We start from the raw sequence: 25,960 nt of genomic DNA, 5'->3' as shown, positions 1-25,960 counted from the left end.
AGATATAAACACAAGTGCCAAAGAGGTTACTTACAAAAGCCAAAATCAGGTTGTTTTCATACCATACTAACAGTCTGAGAATACTATAGCAATATTGAGATATTTTGAAAAGAAAAAGCTGACCAGGAGACTTGATTTTCTAGTAGTTATAATAAATTATATGTTTAAAATAACTAAAACAGTAATACTATGTCAATACCAAAGAAATAAAATGTCTCTGAGATACATTTATTTAAACAGGAAAGTAGTATGTAATTACAAATAAGCATCACGAAACATTAGAAGAGCAATTCATTAATTACCAAATGATATTGAATGTTCAGAGTACTTGAGTTACTTCATACTACACAGCAAAATAAATTACGAACATATTAAATATCACCAATGGGTCAAATAGCTAAATGCTAAAAAATATTGAAGTTCTTTCAAAAATAGGCAATACAAGTGAAAAGCTACCGATCAGGATGGGTAAGAATTTTATTTTAAATTGTAAATACCAAGAAGATCATATTCAAAGCAAAACAGAAATGTCTACAAGGTTGAAGACTACTGTGTGGCAACATTATAAGCAAAGTTAAAATCAAATGAAGTTTTATAAAAAATATGTAGTTGGTTAAGAATATGTGTGAGGCCGAGGCAGGCGGATCACCTAAGGTCAGGAGTTAGAGACCAGCCTGGCCAACGTGGCAAACCCCATCTCTACTAAAAATACAAAATTAGCCAGGCGTGGGGGTGCGTGCCTGTAGTCCCAGTTACTCAGGAGGCTGAGGCAGGAGAATCGCTTGAACCCGGGAGGTGGAGGTTGCAGTGAGCCGAGATCGCACCCCTGCACTCCAGCCCGGGCGACAAGAGCGAGACTCTGTCTTAAAAAAAAAAAAAAGTAACACAGATTAATATTTAATGGAGAAATATTTTTCTTATAAACCCTCAACAAAACATATGTACCTCATTTTAGAAAACTTCTGTAAAAAAAAAGGTACTGATACTTGCATGTAATGGGATGTGTACACTTATCAATTAATAGGCATGATTGCAAGATTGGTAGCATAAACCTGTGGCCAGTATATCACTGAGAATGATTTATTTTAAATAATTTTCCTCTTGATTTTCTCAGTATAATCAAAGAATTAGTAAAAATAAATATTTTAAAAGTAGCTTGACTTTAAAAAAAACTAACACATTTATAACTTATAGGAAGTGATTTGAAACACTTTTTCCAAATGGAAGGTGTATATGCATAACCAACTCAGAGATTTAAAATTCAGGATTATTTTGTTCTTTATCTTCATGGAAAATGCTCAGAGCCTAATTGGGTAAAAGATAATTCATTCTTCATCTTACTAATGAAGGATGACTCATTGAGGCTATATTAATTCAGAGATCAAGAGTCTCTGCCATCAGCTGAAAAGGAGTACTGTTATAAAAAATACAATAAAATCACTATGATAGTGAAGTTTAGGAACTGAAGAGCAAGTTGATTGTAAGGATCATGACTTCCGTAAGACTCATTTCTTTTATATGTGACAAAAATTACAGCTTTAATGGCAAAAATTCAACCTCATGTGTTAAATATCATCTAAATTCTGAAAATCCCTAAATCTATATCTTTATCTCTGACCGCTCTCCAGACTTTCAAAGTACTTTATTCTCTCTTTAGAGACTTATTAATGGAAAAGTTTGAGAAGCATTACTTTAATAAGCTTTTAATTTCTATATAAATTAGGGAATTTGAACATAATGAACCCATATTTGAAGATGTTAGCATAGAAATATTTGGCATAGGAAACATGCAAACCATAGTCTTTTCTCTTTCTTCAAGATATCTGCCAAACACACAGCGTTTTAAACAAGAAAACATTTTATTTCCTTGAGAATCTAAGATGTCTAAATTTTTATAACACTTTGGAATATATTTACTTAGGAAAGGCAGATACAATAGGGTCTTCCCTTTCCATTGTACTGCATAGTTTTCTTTTAATCAAAGTTATAAGAGTTTATCCTAATTGAATCTTAGAAGTGCCAATTTCTTCTTCTATCTTACTCTTAATTTGAATATTTCTCATCTTGATATTTTCTACATTCTTTAACAGTAATATACGGATTTTTACTTTTAACCAACTTGGTTGTCCAATGTATATTCATACATAGATCTAACAACCATCTCATACATTTATCCAAAAATATTACTAACAACTATCTGTCCTATTGCTATTTTGAGGTAATTTAACTAGTTACATTTTCAAACTCTAACATGTGTAATTTTTTAAAATAAACTAGTACAATGAGTTTTTCCTTGACTTTCCTCATATTTGTTCTAAAGAAAAAAAATGATTTATACAAGGTACAAAAAATCTTTTACTTGTTCTGCTCCAATTTGCAGCCATATATAGAACTATTTCCCATTCTTTTCTAACATAAGACTCATTTTGGTTTTTTATATTCTTGGGAATTCCAATCAGTTTAATTGTTTGACAGAATTTTTCTGCTTTTCCTCAGAAGGTGTAAATTTTTCAAGTGCCAGCCACATATCCTAGAATATTTCCCAGGAGTGGCAGCTAATTGCAACTTGGTTTACTGGGACTGTTGTTTGAGGGCCTTTTTGTTTGTTGTTTTAAACCAATATGCTCTACATTAGAAAAATAGGATTTAACACCAATCTCTTCAAAGTGGAAAAAAAAAACCTACACTCTATAAAATTAGTTTGCCATGATAGTTACATACATAGAGTTGAATTGCAATCATTTTTCACTGACTCTAGTTGGTACTTTTGCTAAAATTAGAGTCGTTTTTACTTGTTGTATCAAATCTAGAGCATTAAAAATGAGGTTTATGCCTCATTCTGAAAATACAGATGGTTTTTTCCCAAGCAAAATGTGGGGTTTTCTTTCTTTTGAGCAATTTACATTAATGGCCATCATTCTATCTGCGATCCATTCTAATATTATCACTTTAGTGTACATGCCCATATGGATATATTTCATAAAACTAGCTAGAGAAAATATTTTTTGTGCTAGATATTTGTATACCAAAAAACAATTATTTCAATAACAAAGATACTCAACAGCATATCTTCTCAGCAGAGCATTTCCCAACATGCCAAAAACATCTATGTAGGATATGTATGCACTTTATATCTTTAAAAATGGTATACAAATATCTGTGAATAGAATACCAATTCATTTGATGATGTATAACATACATTCATTTACTACTGGAAAAAGGACTAAACCTATTTACATATTTCAATTACTGAAAGCAAATACTTTTCAACCCTTACCTCATTTTTGTCACCTTCAGAAAATACTTATTTCACCCTGAATTCTTTGACCTTCAGCTCCTAACCTTCAGCTCTTAAGCATCTGCCTTGGACTTAAATTAATTATTGATGCAAATTTCCCATATTCCCAACACTTCCAAATTTTAAAAATAGATATGAATCGGCATGCAGGTTGACATATGTTGTTGAATAACTTGACACTTAACAGTGTTTATCAAAGGAGCTGAATGGTTCTTTTAAATCAGTCATTATGTTACCATCAATTACAAGTACTCAGTAAATTATGTTAAATGTGCTTTTATCTCTGGAATGGCTTTATGAAAGTTTGCCTCATTTAAACAACAGCAACAACAACTATGACAAACCTTTATTTAGATTGAGCAGGTGATCTGAATATTTAGTTGTGTAGGGACTGTGGTAGGGTCTACAATTCTTTACCATGCCAACTAGTGTTTCTTCCTGTCGTCACTGTACATATGGAGGGATTATGCATTTGTGCTTTGTTGGCTCTGTGACTTCCTTAGTCCCATGAAATGAAGACAGATGTGACATATGCCACTTTCAGGTAAGAGCTTTAAAGGCAAACATGTTGCTTGTCACACCCTTCCAGAAAGAGACTATTCCATCAACCTGGATCTCAGACTGAAGACAGTATGGAACTGAACAACAGAAATTTGTTCTCAAAGCATAGTTTAGCCTATTTTGCCTGATACAGGGGCCATACATGGAACTACGATAAACCAAAACTCCAGTGTTACTTGGTCCTTTGTATTGTCCTGTTAGTATTTTCTTCATTAACTTATTTTTATTTATCTTTTATTTATTTGGAAACATGAGTGAATCCTGAGCAAAGTTTATGAAAAAAAGTGTAAGAATTTTGTCCATACTATGGAAACCCTATGCAAAATAATTTAAGGAGAACTCTATCTCTCTGTCTCTAAATCAGATTGGAGTCATTAAAATAGAAAATTATCTCAGAAATGTTTCATTTTTAATAAGTAAACTTAAATATGCTAAGTGAACAAAATAAGAAACATATCATAGATACATATCATTTCCAAATTATATCTTTTGTAAAAGCAATCTACCTTCATACAATGGCAACTACCAACCACCTTTAGTCTGCCCTGTTTTGGGGCCCAGCAAAGCAGTATTCACCAATAGCAAGTAAGCACTCTACATAATCCAAGTCTTAGTTACTTTCTTAGAGCTTGTACTTGAAATATATTTCACCTACCTTCTCCTATCACTGAAATTTTCACCATAGTTTGATTTGTATTATATTGAAAAAATTAATTTTGCTTGACTTTAGAAGATAAATTGACAGTATTATCAAAAGGGCATTTTATATGAAGTGAGAAAATTTATTTAAAGTAACTGTGGAACAAAGGACATAGTGGGAAACAATGGGAAATAGTTGAATGTTATTCAGTTTCCTAACCATAAATTAGACATTTTTGAAAACTGACTCTTCCAAGTTTCTGGAGCTCTACTCAGTACTATGAAAAAGTAATAACTGAACACACAGTTTCTAAAATAACTCTGAAAAAAAAATCACTTAACACCTAGAGTTTGATGTAACTGAATAATTTTACCCCGTTTTTCATCAGTTTCTATTCCTGAAGTTAACCTAAAATAGATTTAGAAATAATATATATTATTGAAATTTTAAATTTTAATTTAATTGAAGGAATTCAAATAAATTTTCAATCCAAGACAGAACAGACTTAGCGTTATGAAGCTTTAACATGAATACACTATGCTTATCTTGGGTTTATTTATGTCAGAAAAATTCAGAAAGAAATAAGTTAAACCTTTTTGTTTATATATTTTGGGAAGGAAAAAAACTAAAAGTTAACAAAGGCAAGTCTAAGAATTGCATGTTCACCTTACCCAAATAAATATCATTGGCCTGGAATATCCTATGAAAACTCTCCAAAATAATAGTAACACTTTCTATGTGTAGTTTTTAAAGTTAAGAAATTATTGGAATACTTAATTCCAAATGCAAACAGACTTCATATTTTTTCTAAACTGATGATTTTTAACGTGCAAGGTCATTTTCAACTTTTAGAAACAAATAGCAAAATACCATTTGCAATAAAAACATGTCAAATACAATTTTCTCAGGTAATTTTTGAGCTTTTCCATCAGCAACACAGAAATCAAATTTCTTTTCTTTCCCCCAGAAGCTCTTGAAGTGCCAAAACTTTTAGACTATGTTTAGATTTTCCAACTGTATTTCTATCTGCTCCTATGTCTTACAGCTCAATTTTGGGGTTAGAACTTCTACAGTTGTTGGCCTAATAATGATCTGTGACAACCTTGGATTCTGTTGGGTCGTTCTATTAAAAAAAAAAAAATCACAGATATACAATTTTCTCTGATTTTCAGGAGGCCAAGAAAGATCCTATCTTGAAGACTCTGAACACCCTGTTCCATGAGCATTTTCTGACATTTTTTTCCCTTGTAACTTTTCAAGCCAAATTATATTGCCTCCACCTAATGTTGCAAAAACTTTGGGTGAAAGCCCAATGTGATTCTAAGACTCTGGTATGATTCCGTGTAACCTGGCATCCTTCCTAGAAGTTAACTTTGTTAGGCAGCTATTTCTATAAACAATCTGAATAACAGAAAAGCTACATGACCAGATGAAATGGCACCACCTGCATGTTCTCTACAAGCCTCTATGGAGCTAGTGCTTGGTAATTAATTATTAGAAGCTGACACCAAGAACTGTGGTCTCATTACCTTTTTTCCCAAGGTCCGTTAATACCGGTTGAACTTGACTTTCAAATATGTCACCATTTCTTGTAAAAATGAAACTACTGTATCTGTAGACATATTACTTGTATCAACTAGCTATTGCTCTGTAACAAACCGGCCCAATATTCAGTGGTTTAAAACTACCACTATTTGCAGACAATCAGGAATCTGGGCCTCACTCAGATATTCTCATATGGTGATATGACCACAAGCCCGGGACTGTCATTACTAGATAAGTTAGTAGATTGGACAGTAGGAGTATTTCTGAATGTCATTCATATACCAGGGTGGCTATTCATAAATACCAATGCCTGCAGCAGGTCCAGGCTGTCATGTGAGCTCCTTGACTCTTGGGAATATGATTCAGAAAATTTAGTGAGAAAGTGAAATATAATATCACTGTGGAGTGTGTGGTAGGTTATACTAACAGCCTCACAATGAAAGTCTTTAAGGTTCTGGAGGAAGGCCTTACCTTCCACAGCAAAAATATCCTTCCCATTTGAGAAGTAGCTTCTGGCCTATTGCTGGGTCAGAATAGAGAAGGAACATCTAATTATAAGACATCAGACAACTCTATGGCTTCAGCTTCTCATGATGACCTGGGTATTTTCGAATTCACTGAATCATAGAGTGGACAACAATCCATGGATTGAAATGCTATATTCAGAATTTGGCCCAAACAGGTCTAGAGGGATTAAGAAATTTCCATGAACAGATGGCTCAAATTCCCATTTTGCTTGTCACTGTTAACACTGGTGCCTCTCCCTGAGTTCACCCCTAGGGCTTCATGGAGATGCTTGAAGCCAGCTGATGAATGATGAAAAAAACCCTCAAGCCTGATTCATGGATGGGTTAGCTCAGTATGTTGGTAAGCACAAAAAAAAAAAAAAAAAAAAAAAAGACTGCAGCTTCACCGTAGACCCACCCAGTCATCTTATAGGACTGTGGTGAAGAGAAATCCTCCCACAGGACAGAGATGCAAGCAGCCATCTTGAGAGGAGGGTAGCCTGAGGTTAGAATATAGACTGATTTCCAGGCAATGGAAGGTGACTTTTCCTGCTCTTTAGAGGCCTGGAAGGAGACAGTCTGAAAGATTAGAAACAAGAAGCCTGGGAAATGTTAGAAGATTCATAAGAATGTGTCCAGAGCATGCAGACCCTTGTCTACATCTACCAGAAGGTAAGCCAATGTACCAGATGACTGGTCAGTTGAAGTTCTTTAGCCTCTCTTTAGTCACTTAGAACATGCACAATAGGCCCATGAGTGGAGTGGCCATGTGGCAGAGATGGAGATGCTGCACAGACTCAACATCATGGCTTTTTCTCCCCAAGGCTACCTACCACTGATTACATGATCTTCCAGCAGCAGAGGCAGATACTGACCCCTTTAAGACAAACCAGGTACTTGATAGCAAACTGACAACATCAGACCCCTTCCATCCTTGGGGAAACAGTGATTCATTCTATGGGTTTGCTTTCTCTGATTATGGTGTCTCTGCCTGCCCTACCATTCCAGATCTTTAAGAATGCTGAATTAGCAATGTGGGGTGATTCATGATCTTGCCTGAAATCAAGGAAATGAGGGAAATGAAACACCAGGCACATGATCTTAAGATCTGCCGTTCTTACTAAATGTCACATCACTTGGAAGAAATCAACTTGATCTAATAATGAAGTGGCCTCTTAAAGTGTCTGCTTAGGTAGTAGTTTGGAGACAGGATCCTGTTTTTTGGGGGTTCAATATTCCAAGTTGCAGTATATTCACTGAATCAATGCATGGCACACCATTGATACATGATGTTACATGACATGGTGTCTCCAGTAGGTGGAATATATGGGTCTAAGGACCAAAAGGTAGGAGTAAGAGTAGCCCCCGTGGTAACCTATCTGCAGCATGTATGCTTCTGGGTTTTGCAACTTTGGCTCTGCTGAATTAGATATTCTTATTCTTGGGATATGGGAGAGTTCTGCTTCTAACAGGGATTAGTAAGTATCATGAACTCAAAGCTGTGACCACTGCATGGTAACTATGGATACTCATGATGTGTACAAGAGGGCAACTAAAATAGCTACTATATTCATGGGGATAGCTGACCCTAATTATAATGAGAAAGTAAGGTTGCATATGCACAGCAGCAGGAGGAAGAATGAATCTGGAAGTCAGATGATTCACTGAGATGTCTTGTGGTACATCTAGGCCTGATGAGAGCAGTGAACTGTCAACTACAGTGAACAGGGCATGACAAAGTAAAAAAAAAAAATCAAAGGTTCAGACCCCGCATATAGAAAGGTCCGATTGACTCCTTCAGACAAACAAAACCGACTAAACTCCTCCTGGCTGAGGATGAGGAAAATCTAAAATGAGTGAAGGTGGTAGATGATAAATATCAAATATGGCCTCATAGTTGCAGTGGAGGAGTGGAGCTTTTTATTTTTTAAACAAAAATTTTTATTAGCTCTTTTGTAGAGATTGAGGCCAGCCATCATTTTGAAGACATGGCAACAGATTAGATTTAACATGAGATAAGTAAATTTGAATATTGCAAGGGGTAAATTGCATCAGATGCTTCCTGTGCCCTGCCTCACATCCTCTTAGCTGTGTGGGCGTCACTACAGCTGCAGCTGGTGCAACAGTTCTGTGTGGACTTCAACTCCTTTGTACTGACTGCATCTTGCCTCAGCACGCGTTACACATCTTTTACTATGTGCTGTGGATATTTCCTGGTTCTACAGGGTAGGAAACCTGAAAGAGCCTTCTTGACACGCCCACCCATGAACAGCCTGAAACTCAAGATCTAAAGACATTATCTCCACCCAGAGGCAACCAGAAACCAAAGGCTCAGGAGCTAATGAACAAATGCTTCATCTTATCTATCCTTGGGTGGAAAATTCTGGCAAGTTGTCCTAGCTACCCTGTGACCAACTCAATAATGGGTTCTGCATTGGCTTTTCTTCCTTCTGTTTCACTCTTGCTAGTTCTTAATTTCTGCTTTCTTCAATCAAATAAACTGCTTGCACACAATTCCTAGTCTCAAATTTTGCTTTCAGGGGAACATAGCCTAAGCCAGAAGGCAAGTATGATGAAACTATTTGCTTAAAAAGATTTGAAACTAGATTCCTATGAAAGAAAAGGGTCGGCCAGGCACCGTGGCTTAGGCCTGTAATCCCAACACTATGGGAGGCCAAGGCTGGCAGATCACCTGAGATCAGGAGTTCGAGACCAGCTTGGCCAACATGGTGAAACCCCGTCTCTACTAAAAATATTAAAAAAAAAAAAAAAATTAGCCGGGTGTGGTGGTGGGTTCCTGTAATCCCAGCTACTCAGGAGACTGAGGCTGGAGAATTGCTTGAACTCAGGAGACGGAGGTTGCAGTGAACCAACACGGTGCCACTGTACTCCACTCAAGCCTGGGTGACAGAGTGAGACTCCATCTCAAAAAAAAAAAAACAAAAACAAAAACAAAACAAACAAAAAAAAGGTCATTCCTCCAAGATACAGCTGTCACTGTCATAAAATTTAGCATAAACAAATACACCATCAAATGTCCCACTATAAAATGTAACATCCAGCAATTACATAGTAAAGGATTTAAGGTGACATCATTCATTACAGTATATGAATGATCCTCCTGACTAAATGGGAATTTAGTGTTAAGTAGCTGTAAAAGCTGCCAAAGAGCAAATGTTATTGAAACAAACATTAGCAACTTATGACTAAAACCTAGGGCATCCTGACCATAGCTACAAGGTTTACTATCTCTATTATGGAGCCATTAGAAACCACCACAGGGTTGTATCCAAGTCTATTAGGAGAATAATTTAGTTGAAATTTTATACTTACAGATGAAAGAGACAGGGATATAATCATTATTGATTTTACTTTCTTTGCAAGGTTTTATTGTTGTTGTTGTTCATATCCTTCCTAAATGTAGGTAGAATGGAGAACAGAGGAAGGATGGGGAATCGAGCCATCTTCCTAGAGAAGATGAGCAACATTCTTCCATGAGCCAAATTACATATTTTGAAGAAGGAATTATTTTTAGTGGTAGAAATAGCTATTAACAAAGGGAATATCAAGTATGTATTCACAGATTGAAAATCTTACCCACAAATTTAAAAATGAAACCCAAAAGTCTTACTTTCAATATAGGCATTTCCACATTTTCTTGTAAAGGATAATATTAATTCAGTATATAATTCTCCAGATTTAATGTAATGGTTCTTTGTTATCTGACTTTTACTAAATCAGAAGGCAGTTTAATGATACAGGGAAATATTCACTAGAAACTGAATATTAACTATTAAATATCATCCCTGAGAATTCAGAAGAAAACTTCAGCTTTCCTCCTGGGGCAATTTTAACTCATTATCTCCTATAATCTTCAAAGACTTGTGATCTATATAAATAGCCATTTAAAGGGTCAAGGTTTTCATTACATACAAGGAGACTTTCTACAATTATTGGAAACTTAAAACCGTACTAAAATTACAGAGATATCCTAATTCTAATTGGTTCTTGTTAAGAATGAGTTAATACACTGATGCTTGAGAATCATCAAAATTTCTTAAATTTTAACTATTTTATTTTCAACAAAAAGTGCGATGTGAACTGAATAATATTTGTCGTTTAACTTGAAAATTCATGAAGAAGGATTACGAGTTTCTGAGTCATTAACAATCCTCCCATTTTAATATAACAATTGAATAAATGGGAAGAAATTTATGAACCTCTGTACATTTTCTTTTTTGACATTCTAAATTATATTATTTCTAAAGTCAAATTCAGTGACTGATAACTTAAAAAAATTCATGCTTAGATCCAAATGAGGGATTAAAGCATCTCATGTATATTCTTATTTAAGCAAAATAGCATATCTTTAGATTCAATAAACCTTCTTAATATTTGGGTATATACTTATTTATTTGCCAACAGAAATGAATGTCGATAAAATTCATCAGTCAACAACAGCCAAGAGTAACTTCTTTAGATAAGCCATGTAAAATATACTTTCACATTCAGGACAAAAGATATCCAAGTATCTCATTTCCTCTCCCTGAATCCTCCATTCCACAAGACAGGGAGAAAGGACTGCCATCAGATGAATGACATGTAGGGCCAGAGGATGTCCACATTTATATTTTACCACTTAAAGCTCTTCTTTAAATACCTCTCGAGAGCACCCAGTCAAATCGAATCAGAGAAGCCAGTGTTGAAATGCCAAGTAGCCACCAGATGGCAGCAATGCTTTTATGAATAATGCAGCATTCTGTGCAGTCCATCTAAGATTTCCTATGTTAATAATAGAACAATCCTTACTTTAGTAAAAGGACAAATTTGCTCGTAATGAAGCCAGCATTTTTTTCCATACTGCTAGTTACATTTTGTGGGGTTCAATTGTTTTCTAGTATTTGCCCCCTCCAAATATTTATTTTCATATGCATTAAACATTAAATTGAGGTTGAATTTCATATTGATACTGTAGTAGAAAATGCCTGAAGCTTGAAACAAATATTTTCCTTTCTGATGGACAAATAACATCTGTGGTTGTAAATGTTCCAGTATAGCTGTCAAAAGAGAAGGGTTTCACATAATTTTCTGCCACCCCTATCAGTACATCCTACACATCAAAAGAGTATGTTCGTAACCTCCCTTTCCATGAATTGATTTCAAATCTATCGCAGATCTCAAATAGCAGAAGCTTGTCTTTTACTTGATCAAGGGCATGGGAATTTTGAAAATGAAGCATTGCTTAAAATTCAACTTCAAGAAAAAAAAAAAAAAAAAAGACCACAATCAAGGTCTTTCTAAGTTACTTGGGAAAGGAATCCTCAGTATTGGTATTTCCGCTTTCAAGGTGCTTCAGCAATTTGTTAATTTTGCCACTGTAATTTTTTTAGTTTACACTTGTTCACCCAGAAAGTGAGACTTTTAGAATTTCTCCCAGTGCCGGAAATGCAATGTTAGGTAAATTGATGAGGCTGAGGTTAAGAATCTAATAGCTCTCTACTAAAAAGAAATGCATCTAAACCCTCCATGTGAACACCTCTCCCTTGATTAAGCCATCTCATACCCATCAGTGTTATCTGAAAAGAGTTCAAACAGCTTCCTTCCTGATTTCTCCCCAACATCAACCATTTCATTTCATTGTTTCACTTAGGCCACCTCTCAACATCCTGTTTTGTTAAGATAAAAGAGCAGCCTCCTCCCCTCTTCAAATACCAAGAATCCTTAACTGCCCTGCAGTGTTTGTATATCCTTTTGAATTTTTTTTCTGCTAAATGTTTAGTAGTATGTTTAACTCTTACATTGAGAGACTCTATGCATAGATGCCATAAGTGGCCTTTCCAGTTATGCATAAGTGTGGGCATTTTCCTTTCATCTTGAACTTATTTTTCTGTTCATCTCAAGCCTTTGTTTATGGATGCTTGCTTTGTTATTTTCTTATATTGCTTTAAACATTGCTCTGAGGTTTCAGCTTTGCTCACCACTGCCCAGATTTTCCTCCTGCTCAGTGGCTTGTGGCATATAAACACTGAATACATATATATATATTTTTTTCTCTTGCTTTCAGATCCAGCTTCATTACCTTATGATTCTAAAAACTGAATAGCGTCATCTATTTATCAGCCAGTGATCCTATGCTATCCAAAAGCACTCAATTTTATTTCACCCTGTGTCATCCTTATGGACAAGCTGTAAAATGTGATACCATTTACTGGCCCCATCTATTATGTACCAGCTTTAGGGATTAAATTGTTCCTTTTTCTGGAATAGGTCTGTTTGCTATTAAAAATCATACACAGCATGAAATACACGTGGCTGCTCTCTTTAAAAATAAAAAATATTGAAACAGATATGAAAAAGGATCCCTTGGCTTGAATATTGTCTTGCTAGCATCAATATAATATTTTCTATACTTTATAAATGAGATTAAAATAACAAGTAGAAAAACCATACACTTGTTGATTCTACCTTACTCCATAAAATTCCCCAGTGGCAGTGGTTTCTTTTGCCCAGGTTGGAGTGCATCGTGTCAAGTCTCAGGTTTGATCTCCATGTGGCTCAGTTAGTCTCATTCTGCTTATGGGAAAACAGAGAAAGTGCGTTGCAAGCCACAGGAGCCCATGGATGGCATAAAGACTACCACACTAGCTCTACCAAATCATCAAGAAACAGAATATGTTCCATGAGAGGAAGGGATTCACAATATGATGTCGGTAAATGAAGAACAGCATGGTGCATTTAGCCTGGTGTCAGACTAAAACCCAGAATTTATTCCAACTGCACAACTCATATCTTTGAGCTCACATAGCCAGCTATTCCAGAAGGCAATGTGAAGTGAGCTATCCAGTTGTCTAAGTTCATTAGATGACATGCATCCATTCTTCTGCTGAAATGTTAGAAACAGAAGAAGCCAAGTTGACTTTTTTTTTTCATTTTTCTTTTGTTTTATGTTATTTTGGAATTACAAAATTTTGGTTCCCTTCACTAATTGGGGACCAAAACGTACTAATACTACTATTTTCAATCTTTACTGTCATCCGGTTGCATGCTGCTTTGATAGTTCAAAAAGAATGAATCTAGTAAGGCAGCATTATGCCCGCTAGTAATGAAACAATGAAGGTGTGCAAATGAGCATACATCCTTGATGTCTAAGGCTTTGACTAGTGAGTTTCACGGGATCACCCAGGCAACATAAAGTTCGTGTTGTTTTCCCTAACGATACACTTAGTTTATATATCTTAATTCTAGATGTCTAGAATATATTTTTTAAAAAAGTTTTATTTCTTAGAAAATTAAACATGCAAAAAGACAGTGGTTCCCAAGTCACATTATCTGAACTAATAGGCATGTTCTTCATTTGCAGAATGTACTTTCCATCCATCTTGTTTCTGTTTCTCCTTTCATCAGTCAAAGCTAACATGGTGTCTTGATCTCATCTAGATTCTTACAATCAATTTTATTTCCTGTCCCCAGATTCTATCATTTGCACTCAATCTTTATATACCCCTGACATTCATATTCTTGAATCAAATCTCTAATTATAAAATTTTATGCCTCCCTCTGTGCAAAATCTGTGTGACCCCATCAACAAAAGTGAAGCTAAACATCATACAAATAATCATGTCTCTTTCCCTTCAATCAGAAAAACAGTATTGTACTGATACCTCAGTAGGGGAGTAATAAGTGTCACTATTTTCCCTCTTTCACTTGGGGCATAGTTACTACACTTGTTTCTATGTTACTTTTTGCAAGTTTCTATTAACAGCTTGGTAGGGCTTTCAAGGTGATATGCTTTTAACTATTAATTTGAATATGTCATTGATTAATTAATTGGATATTACATTAATGCCACTAAGAATAGCACATTAAAAATAAGATTAAGGATCTATATTCTTAGTCACACAATAAAAAGATTTTCATGTTGTGTATTAAATATCGGTCTATTAAGTTCAGAAGGCAACAGAAAGACCAGAAGTAGAGCAGAAATTCTGAGTTGCATTTCACAGATATTTACCTCTCTCAACCCTATTCTTCTAAAATCCATATCTGGAATTTCCCTCAAAACATTGTGAGATGATATGGTTAGCAGATGAATAATGAAAGTCTGCTGTATTTATATTAAAATCACTTCTTTGTAGTTGCTCTCAAACAAACATACAGGATTGCTTCATTTTAGTATTAACACAGATGGGCAGGTGAGGTGAGGACTGTCATCTCATATTTCCTTGGTGTGACAAAGTTGGAGGAGGATCCTGCTGTGAGTTCTGCATAAAGTTACAACTGACATAGCCCAAATTGGAACACACATCCCCAGACCCATGTGTTCTCTCCACTGCACCTCCTGAATGATGGATGAATATCTAATAGGTAGATGAAACGACTGGGGACAAGTTGTAGAGCAAAAAACAACTGTGTTAGACATGAATGTTTCTCTTACTCTGGTCTATTTTTAATGCCGTGTCTTTTAAGATACTTTAATTCTCTAAAGTGAAACCAGCTTTACTGGAAATCTAATGCATGTATGAATGTGAAGAATCATCCTTTTGCATTTAGTCTAACTACAAGCACTGAAAAATGAAAGAAAATTGGTAAAAGCTCGGATTTATTTTAAACCACCACTTGTAACACAAGGAAATGGATAAAAGCACAATACCAGTAGTTTTCCTTTTGGCTTAAAATTATGTTTTTTTTAAGATGTTATTAAATTATCTTCACATTAATAAACTTAAGTAGTACTTAAACATTTTAAGATAAGACATATTCAGATCAGAAAGATCAAATTATGTTTAAATGTAATGCATATCCATGGAGAATATTACATAAAAATGTTTAATATACATAATAGTCAGAAGGCTCCATCCAAAGTCAGAGAAGTAATATAAATAATAAATCTATTCCGAGGTTTACTTTTAGGGACAGAATCTGTCCCCCGAGATCTATTTTTTAATATATTGAAAAAGAATCTTGAAAAATAATCTCAAATCCAGGAAATGTGACCATGATATTTGTTGAGGTTACAAATTGGTGGTGGCGGGGGGAGGATAACAGACTTTCATCTTCTTTAGTCATTTAATTTTTTCTGCCTTTCAAGCAGCAAGCAGGTAATTGACATATTCCTAATCAGCCATGATTTATTAATTGGTAGAAATATCCTACTGAAAGCATGAAATCTATAGAGGAGCCCAATGTATGTTTTTAAAAACTTTATTTTAAAGGAAGCTCAGGAAAACTGAGGCCAGTCACTGTCTGGCTCTAAGAAAACGTAAATTTTTAGAGTAAAAATGATTTAATTATCTCAAATAAATAATGCTGTCTTATAACCTGTAATGAAAAAGACCCAGGGAACAGTTATCTTCTTCATCTTTACTTCCTATTTTACACCCTGGAAATTTTGGAGTACAGGGCCTATATTGTGGATACAAATTCCTATTTTTTTTTTAATAGGAGTGAATTTGTTTTGTTTTACTAAAGGAATGCAACTCTACCCTTAGCAGTAACAATTATTCAGCTAAGAAGTGTTCAGTCTTCTGGCTTAATAAGTAGAAGACAGTATGGGATATAGTTTCTATGTATTTTCTTTGGGGAGACAAGACTAATTTGCATGACAGAATATTTAAGTAAAGAATATTTAAGTACTAAATTTAATGACACGGAAATAATTATAGTGCTCTGAGACTCTCATATATTTAATAAGGGGGTATCTCCTTGGACATTGGGAAATTTTTTAGAGATACATCAGTTGTCTATTTGATAGCCATGTCACGAACTTCCTTTCCCTAGGCTTTCCAAAATATTTAACTCAGAAAGGTTTGTGTTCAAAGGAAAAGACAAAACCTAACTGAAAAATTTCCTTCAACTTAGAAACAAGATATAAGAGTTTTTTTTTTTTAAACAAACTTGTTCTAAATTATTTTGCAGCCATTTTCTCAGTTGAACTTCTTTATTGAAAGACTGTAACTGCCTAACATGCCCAGCCAGGAAACAGAAGGTGACAGTAGCCCCGCTTGTGTGAGGGAGGCTGCCTGACAATGCTGCCATCCTTTCACATGGTTTTATTTAGTTATTACAACTATCTCTCTGTAAATGACATTTAGGATTATTTAAGATTATGTTGTAATCCTTTTAATCCTTAGTGCTTTAAATTTCAGGCTAAACACCAAAGAGCAAACTAGCACTTAGCAGGAATGTTTAAAACATGTGGTTTGAACATAAATCTTTTTATTCACTCTATCCCTGATGAAGACCTAGTGTTGCTGTTAACTAAGAAAACTCGTACCCAGCTCATTATAGCTGAGTTGCTAAAGGTTTCTCGAACTACATCAAACTTGTGACAGTCCTTGACAATGAACATAAATGCAGAATTAAACAAAAGTTAGCAGCAATGGACATTTACCACTTTAACTTAGAATTTGTATGATCTTTTATAAATGTGTACTATCTTTCTGTATTTGTGTGTGGAAGTGCTTACTCTATTTCCTAAGGTCAAGCTATTAGGTGTGTATACACACAGGTAGGGTATATATACATATGTATATTTGCATATATATTTTATGTATATAAGTATATATATTTTATACATGTATATTCATGTATATATTTTAATATAAATTATAACATCTAATATATACTTTATTATAGAATTCTTTTATTATTTATTGTTAAGAAGTATCAATTAGGCCAAAGAGTGTGCTGTTATAAAATATGGAGATATTCTTAAACTTAGCAAGCGAGCATCATTCTGATTTACTGAAAGTTGTTGAATACCAAAACTTAACAATTAATGTTGTCATTGTTATGTTTCCACATAGCAATCAAATAAGATTCAATCCATGTCAACAGTTTGATCGGATTTCAACTAGGAAGGAAAATTTGGCTTTCAATACAAAGAGAAAACAACTCAAACATCCAAACAGCATATATGAACAAATGAAATAAATGAAATCTGTCCATTTTTGGTTGTCACAAATGTGTGCTTCTGAGACTTGCAAGCATCTCTCAGGCACATACAATTTTTTGTTTGTTTTCCTATTCATTTTAAGTTCAACTTCTCTGCAGACATTGTAATTACATGGCATACAATTGCTAATCCATCAAACTTTTTAAAGACAGATTTCAAATTTTAAAATATTTCTAATTTTGCTCTTCTTTGATTTTCCTTGAACCAAAAATCTCAATAGTCATTTGCTATTTGTAATCTATAATTCATAGACTGAGATTGAACACCAAGCCTAATTCAAACTTGGAATTCTAAAGCTATTTCCAATGTAGCACATCAGCTGAAGCTATGATGGTCTTTTTCAGTCAGGAAGAAACACTTCATTATTCTGTAGGTAATGAAACCATTGCACACACACACTCCAACGTCCAACAATGCCTTAATACCATGTTTTTAAGACACAATTATGTTTATTCTGATCATTTGAGAGTTCGACCAGCTAATGTATCTAATCAAATATTGATGCAAGTCATCTAGATTTAGCTCTCTGGCAAATCCTTCCCGATGCTTTTTTGTTAACAGAACTATAGAAGCTATTTATATTGTTCCTCTCAAAAGGCTTACTCTCATAGTCTGTATCTATGGATATGTATTAGTCAATTTTACCAAAACTCATGCATTTAGGTGATGAAAAGATTTCAGCACGACAAGGAAACCAAGGGATTCACTCAAAAAGAATGAAACAGAACATGAAACTTGAATCTTTTCTTTCGCTTTGTTATTCACAATATCCTTATGATCACCTCTTGTTTCTCTAAAAGTACAAGACTAAAAAAAAATAAAGTGTCTGTAAGAAGACTGAGGCCCCATGAACTGTTCAATTACATTACAAACAAAACTAGCTGGCAAAATTTTCACCTTCAGAAAGCTACCAAAAGTGAGAATAGTTTTTAATATCTTTGGAAGGATCTACATTCAAAAATATAAAAATCAAGTAGAAAATTGCAACAGGAGGTGGTTAGTCATATCCTGAAAAGATTGGGATGATACACACTGTCAATATAGGTGGCTGAAATGTCTATCTGTGCATATAATGTTCATAGTTATATAAAAATGTACATAATTTTTTCATCAATGTTTTCAGCCCTGTATGCATCAAATATAGCTGTCATCCTCATTTGTGAACTAATTTAACTCTTCATAAGATTAACAGAAGAAACTGAAAAAGGCTGGCTTAGCCCATCTCCAAAGAATTGCTATTGTCCAAGAATAATGTCTATGACAAATTTCAACATCTTTTACAATTTTGGTGATTAGGATGCTAAATTCACAGTACATAATAAGGCTTTACCACTGATCTTACCCGGTCTACTTCAGAGCTTCTTATGTTGATCATCTAGGTTGTCATAAGGCTAGAATTATAACCTCTAAATTGTTATTTATGGTAGAATAATAAGAGTAACAAATTGGGGAAAAGGGGAAGTCACTGATCTATAGTTCCTCCCTTTAAAAGAAAGTTTATTTCTCCTTCTTGATTCTGTAAAGCCACATTTTAGTCACTTTCAGCTTTAGAGCATTGATTTCAGGACAAGCGTGTTTGGTTTTCTTCTGTCTTTTCTCTCTCCCTTTTATTTCCTTCCTTCCTTTTTAAATTTTATTTTTAATTGACAAATAATAATTGCATATATTCTCTCACTTTCTTGTTTGATAAAAAATCTCTATACCTAAGCAAAATAAAACTAGAACCAGAAAAGTAATTTATTCTAGAATGTGTTAAAATATTTTATGGACTCAAATTATTTGGATATACCTGAATAGCATCTGGAAAATACAAACCGAACTGGAAACCAGCTTCTTCCCCTCAGTGAGAGTGTCGGTAGAAGATGTCACCTACCTATGCTTCCATAGGACCCAATATTAATTTCAGCAAAGCATTTAAGAATAGAAGAACTGACTTTTATTCAAGGGCCAATATGCTCTCAGAAGACATTTAATTTAAAAAATAATTATTATAATCTATCTCTCTTCTACTAAATTATATAAATTCTAAAATATACCTAATTACTGGTTACTTTGGAAATATAAAATTAAATTTCATATAAAATAGAACAAAAATCAAACTCCAAGATCTCAAATTATTAATTGCCAGATAAATCACGCAAATTAGGTGATTTTGGTAACGTGTGAAATTACATTTTCCAATTTTATCTCTCTCAAGGATTTCATCTGGTTCTTGCCATTCAATCGAATATGATTGTAATTATTAATCAACTTTTTTTCAAAAAACTAAAGTAAGCAATATGAAAGAATCTATTTTTTATAGCTGTTCAGCCCTCTCCATTCTTGTAAGTTACACCGGTAAATGTAATTAATGACTGGAAGGCAAGAGTGTCAATGAATGTAAATAGCTTATACTTGGTGAGTCTTAGTTTGTGTGCATCTGAAAATTCTAGATCAAATCTAGTTAAGTCAAACATCCCATGTTTGAACTCCAGACATCTATCACATATACTGCAAACTTCAATGACTTTTGTGTGTTTATATTAATCAACGTGCAACATATATTTTGTGTTTAGATAGCAACCAGTCGCCAGAAAAAAAGCAACAAAACCAAAGATTCAACTGGGAAGAGGAGTCGCCTTTCATGACCTTCAGACAACGAGTTCATGTACATGAGCACATCACAAGAAGGTAGTCTTATTTTAGTTACCCAAGAGAGCTCAGATTTAGAGAGAATAGGAATAAATTGAATATATGTAACATTCTTACCTGAAAGACATTCTTTCTGCTCGATTTTTCCTTGGCCCATTCAATGTGTGCTCCACACAAATCCACACTTTCTGGTTTGTGCCCAGTTTTCTGTAATCACAAAAATGAAGTAAGAATAAGAGGATGCAACACTGTAGATAGATGTCAGAGAAATAGGAGTTTATTGAGTTAGCAGCTATACATATTTATGATACAATGTCTTTTTTGTTTTCCCCAGGGGAAACCTAATTTGTAGGAATTTTCATTTGGGACCTAATTTTTTTAAATGTCTAAAATTAGAGACTTATTTTTAAAATTATTTAATTAACTATAAACCATAGGAAAAATTAATATCTAGAATACTGATATTTTGAGATGGTATTCTTTAGTAATTTAAGAATAATGAAAGTTTTAAAATCTGCTATTTAGTAACATGGAATATTGCTCTTCAATGTCTAAAGTAACATAAAAGCATGTTAAGTTATATTACTTTTAGACCTAACAGTAAAAGAAAAAATTGATAAATCATAGTGCAATGCAAAAAACTGTTACAGAGTTTTAGCTTTGCGACTATAGTAGAGTTGCTTTGAATCTGACTACATCATCTAGAAAATTGAGCAGGTGGATTAATCTCCAAGTCCCCTTTCAGGTTTGTGTTTCACATGTTAGCAAATTCAATACATATTTATTAAGTGTCAACTATGCCTTTTAGAAATTCACTTTTCAGACTTTAAGACTATACACACAAATATAATTTCATTTGGTAAATTTAACTTAGACTAAAAGGATTATAATGTGTGCTTCCTATTACACAATTACAACGTGGGTATTACTTAAAAGATGTTTTTTTATTTCAATAATTCACAATAATCAATAGGAATATCACCCACATTTGTCTTTTCATATTTTCACTTGATTCAAGTTAATCATACTTATACACCTTTACATTGGCATACCTCCATACCACCAATTATTTTTTAAAAAGTTTACCAGTTGAGAATTTCTTTACTATTTTTTCAAGAAGTTTCTCCACAGATAAATTTTCTAGGTTTCTCTATAGATTCCATACTTTTCTCAAGTCATTGTCCATAAAATACTTCAGAATTTTAGTATATGAAGCTTATAATATTTTTAGCCAATGTTTTTAACATTATGAACATTAGGATAAAACATGAAATTATGAAAGAATGGTAAATATGTTTTAAAAACATATTCTGTCCATGTTTGTTGCCTCTTAGCCATTATATCCAATTCTATAAGTTCAACATAAATAGGCTTTTCCAGAAGCCAGAAATTTGTTTTTTTATGGTAAATTATGAGACTTTTTTCTGGCAACTGAATTTTTTTTTGAAACATTGTATAACTTTCCTACAGGATAAACCCAGCCGGCAGGATAGAATTTGATAGCATATCTACCTTTTTTGTTGTTGTTATTTAGTAACCTCAGGAGAAACCCATCAAAGTGAGCCATGCTCCTTAAAGAGATTTTGATCAGTGAAAAGTTTTTATTGTTTCACTCACGCTCTGCCACCCAGGTGATCACTATTTTAGATTTCAAAGCATGATAATGATAGTCTTTGTCAAGTGATTTATGATGTAGAAAAATTAACAACAACATGCTTCTTATAGATTTAATTACATATTCTTATAGATTTAATTACATTAGGGGATACTCAGAGCCAACGAAAATAATCATTAAGAGTACATAACAAAATGGCTTATTTTTCCCATACAGTCAAGTCAGGGGGAAAAAAGGTATATTTATTTTAAGAAGCACTTTTTATGTTCTAGGTACTTACCTATGTACAACAATTATTGATAATTCGTTTAGTGTATAACCTCTGTATCATAGAGAGTTTGTGGGCAATTATACAGAAGTCTAAGGCTAATATGAGGAAGATTCCGTATTTTCCTTGCCTCTGGAGTTCTAGGGCCCAGCACAGTGGCTAACACATTGACACAAAATAAGTGTGCAATAAATATTAACCAAATGATTCTGTGAAATCTTACATTCACAACTGTATGAGGTTGGTATTACTTTCACTAAGTTGTAGGTAAGAAAACCTGCCAGAATAGTTAAGTAAATTTCCTCAAGGTTACCCAGCTAGAAAAGGAGGGGCCAGGATTTAGATCCAAGCAGTGTCCCTGCAGAGACTGTTCTTAACCATGATGCAGCCCTTAAAAATTGAATAGACACTGTGATCATATGCTAAAAACACGTAAGAATTTGGGAAAAGCTATGGCTTTCTCACTAGACTCCAGAATAGACATATTTATCTTGTTTTTGTCCTTCTCTGTTAAACGTGATCTTGCCGTAGGTCCTTTACACCACCTGTTTACCTGGAATACCTCCCAATCTTCACACTGCTGGCTCCTTCTTATCCTTCAGTTCCCAGTTAAATGTCACCTTGTCAGAGGTCTTCTTTGACTGTCTTTTATATAAAAGAGCTGTACTCCAGTACTCCTGGTTACTCTCCATCCCACTACTTGTTTTAATTTCACTGCAGCCCTCCTCCTAACTGAAATTAACATATATATTTTTATATGCTGACTGTCTGTGTTTCCCCCACTAGAATTAAGCTCCCTGAGCTAGGGCCTTGTTTGCCTTTTCCTCTACTGTTTTTCCCCATGTATGGAACAGTGCCTGGCACATAGTTGTTGTTCAATGAATATTTGCTGAATTCATGAATGAAGGAAAAATACCAAAATGCGACTAGCTTTTGTGCTTTGGAAGGAAGACTTTAGTGTCTTAAAATTCCCAATTTTACAGCAATTAAGATTTGTATTTTTTTTAAATGGTTAAGCAGTCTTTGTGATTTGGAAAAGTGAGAAACAGTTCAACGGACTCATATTTGGATTACATGTGAGATTACACAAAGTCACTCAATTAACATTTATTGCACACCTACTATGTGTCAATGTGTTACCCACTGTGCTGGGCTCCCTGAACTCCAGGGATAAGGGAGATACTGACTCTTCCTTGAAAAATCTCACATTAGCTTTAGATTTCTGTGTAATTACCTACAAACTCCATATGCTATAGAGCTAAAGGAAACCTGTGGGTAAAATAGTCTAAGCTTTTACAGTTTTCTCATCATCTAGCTTTGTCAATCTCAAAATGTTCTCATCAGCATCTGTTGTGCTGAATCCTTATTAACCCAATAGGGCTGAGGTTCAAGAGGCCAAAGATGAGACCCAGAGCCAGCAAACAAGATATGGGATTTTAAGGGTTTACATACCGGGGAAAGAGGCCAGTGGTGCCATGTTGGACAGGAGAACCATCTCACATACAAGAATGCACCAGCAGCAGCGGGCTCCACAGCCCAGTGGCGGAGGGCTGGGCAGGAAAACCACAACCTCTTGCTACCAGCATGCAGTTTATATAGCATTTTCACTTAACGCCCTCCCCTTAAGGACCTCCACCTGGCAACCTTCATCCAACCCAAAACTCAGAGCCTCATTCCCCTGTGCAGCCTGTGATCCACGAGACTGGATGAGGGCTCAGGTGTTCCTCACGGACAAGGAACGAATCTCCAGGTTAGCTGTTCCTGGATTCCCTAGCTTGAAACACACATTCAGGTGTGTCTGCCATAGAGGGTCATTCCAAAGAGATTGTTAAGCTATTGCTATCAGGTGTGTTTACCCTACAGCCTCCTAAGGCAAATTCCACAGTACCTGGCACGGGTTTATCACAATCCAAACCCTGTCTGTGGCCGTCCTCTCCAGGACCTTGCCCGTCTCTTGCACTCCTTACAATCTCACTCCTTCACCTTGTCTCCACTTCAGTGATTTTCATTCTGCTGCTCATCTGACAGATTCCATTTCTGGAGATTTTCTTATCCCCACCCTGTTACATGTGTTTCTGATGCTATTAAAATCATTGACCTTTGTGCCATCTCCCAGTCTCTGAATTCCTTCCTGGCTTCACTTCCTTTCATGTCCAGGCCTATATTCCTGATTCCACAGTCACTTCAACCACCCCCTCCACCTGCCCTCTCCTCCAAGGATATTGCTCTCATCTGCTTGCCCCTCCATAATATTCCTCATATCCCCGAATACTGGAGAAATAACTTTTGACTACTTAGGGTAGCAATATTACAAATAATGTCTACCTTCTTCAGCTGGGCCTTTGACTCTGCTTAGGATACTTTGTATGTGTTCCTAGTCACTTTCTCTTCTTCCTCTTGACACTGCTCTCTGAAAGCTTCAACCCTTATAAGTCCACCCCACGAAATGGTTTGTTCTGACTTCATGGAGATCACAGTCCTTGTGCTGGAACAGTCACAACTCTTCCCACTTTCATACTTAGTCTGTGTAATCCAAATAAACAAATGAATATAAAGTTTAATGATAGCTTCCTCTATTGCACTCTGAAAGCTTAATATTGATTTCTCATTTACTTCTTACAACAATCTTGTGAAAATATTACCATTGCTTTCAACTTATACATGAAGAAACCCAAGCAGAGAGCGGCCAAGTGCCTGACATAAGGTCATGTACTTAGAAAGTGCCTGAGCTGATACGAATTTACTTTTATCGGATTCCAAGTTTGAAGTTCTTGATCACAATGGAATCCATGGCCTCCCCTCCACACTCATCTTTTCCTCCTACTAGTTCACCTAAAAATGGCTTTTTCAGGTCCAAGAATAATCATTCACATTTTCCATTTTTTTCCTGTGTCATTTCCCACTTTGTCTTCCAGCCCCAAAATTCTGGGGCTGTGACTGGCCCATCTGTCTAATAAACTCCCATGCCTTGGCAGGACAGTGGCCTCTGTGAGTGTCAAAATTACCTGACCTGTCAGTACCATAAAGCACAAAAAGGACTCACAAGGCATGTCCTGCTTTGCTTCAGAGGAAGAGATACTCCTTCTGCCCAAGGCTTATTTATCTCTAGTTCCTAATTTCATCCAGTCTTGTCCCTCATTTCCTGAGTTGTCCAAGAATAAGAATTTCACATTTCCTTCTGCTTTCTCCCCCTCAAATAGATTGTGTCCTTCAGCCTCTAACCATGTTCATTACCCGTTTAAAAAAAAAAATGAAGAAAAGCAAGCATCAACTCCACACCCTCACTTTTTCTCAATCTCACTTATTTCCTTTCCGTTATTGCCAGATTTGTCCTCCTCAATTCGTGTTCTCTGTTTGCTCAGACTCCATTCTCTTCTTCAACACTGCAGTCTGATGTTTACTTCCTTCTTTGACTTTTCTAAAATGTCTTAACCATTAAGGTCAACAAAAACAATCTGATGCCTTGTTTCCCATCTGTATCTGACTTGAACTCTGCACTGTTAGATTCTGTTGGCCCTTCTCCTTAGAGCCCTCTTGTTTCTTGGCCATGGAAGAATTTCACCTTTTATACTCTTCCCTTTCAGCTTCTTCCACTGAGTCCTCTTCCTCTTCCCGCTTTCTAAATGTTAGTAACCCCAGGTTTAGCGTTCTAGGCCCTCATCATTTCTCCTCACTCATGTGATTCCTATGGGTTTTGGTCTTGCCCCTAGTCTTGTCCCATTACCTGCCATATGTTGACCCCTCAATGGGTGCCTCTGGCCTCCAGCTCCCTCTGATGTGTCAGAATTATATTTTCTACATTAACATGAGAGTGTAGCACAGTCACCTCAGTGAAATCATTATCTTCTTCTCCTACCTGCCTCCTTTTCTCTATTGCTTGTCTTGCTTAATAATCCCTTCACTCACTTCAGCTGAAAGTTTCTTAACTCCCTCCTTTCTTTC

The 25,960-nt window shown here is 35.2% G+C and overlaps 1 protein-coding gene across 5 annotated transcripts in view; it reads right to left on the bottom strand.

The window, feature by feature from the left end:
- ARHGAP15 (Rho GTPase activating protein 15) overlaps positions 1-25,960 on the bottom strand; it is a 689,959-nt gene that overhangs the window by 489,543 nt on the left and 174,456 nt on the right. For all 5 annotated transcript variants that reach the window (XM_055380099.2, XM_063694808.1, XM_063694810.1 and 2 more), the window contains one exon: positions 20,253-20,342. In XM_055380099.2, the coding sequence (XP_055236074.1) occupies positions 20,253-20,342 (90 nt within the window). The remainder of the gene's footprint in view (positions 1-20,252; positions 20,343-25,960) is intronic.

Source organism: Gorilla gorilla, chromosome 11 (assembly GCF_029281585.2).
Source record: "Gorilla gorilla gorilla isolate KB3781 chromosome 11, NHGRI_mGorGor1-v2.1_pri, whole genome shotgun sequence".
Taxonomy (NCBI): domain Eukaryota; kingdom Metazoa; phylum Chordata; class Mammalia; order Primates; family Hominidae; genus Gorilla; species Gorilla gorilla.
Note: the sequence above shows the minus strand (reverse complement) of the source record. Positions and strands in the feature narration are given on the sequence as shown.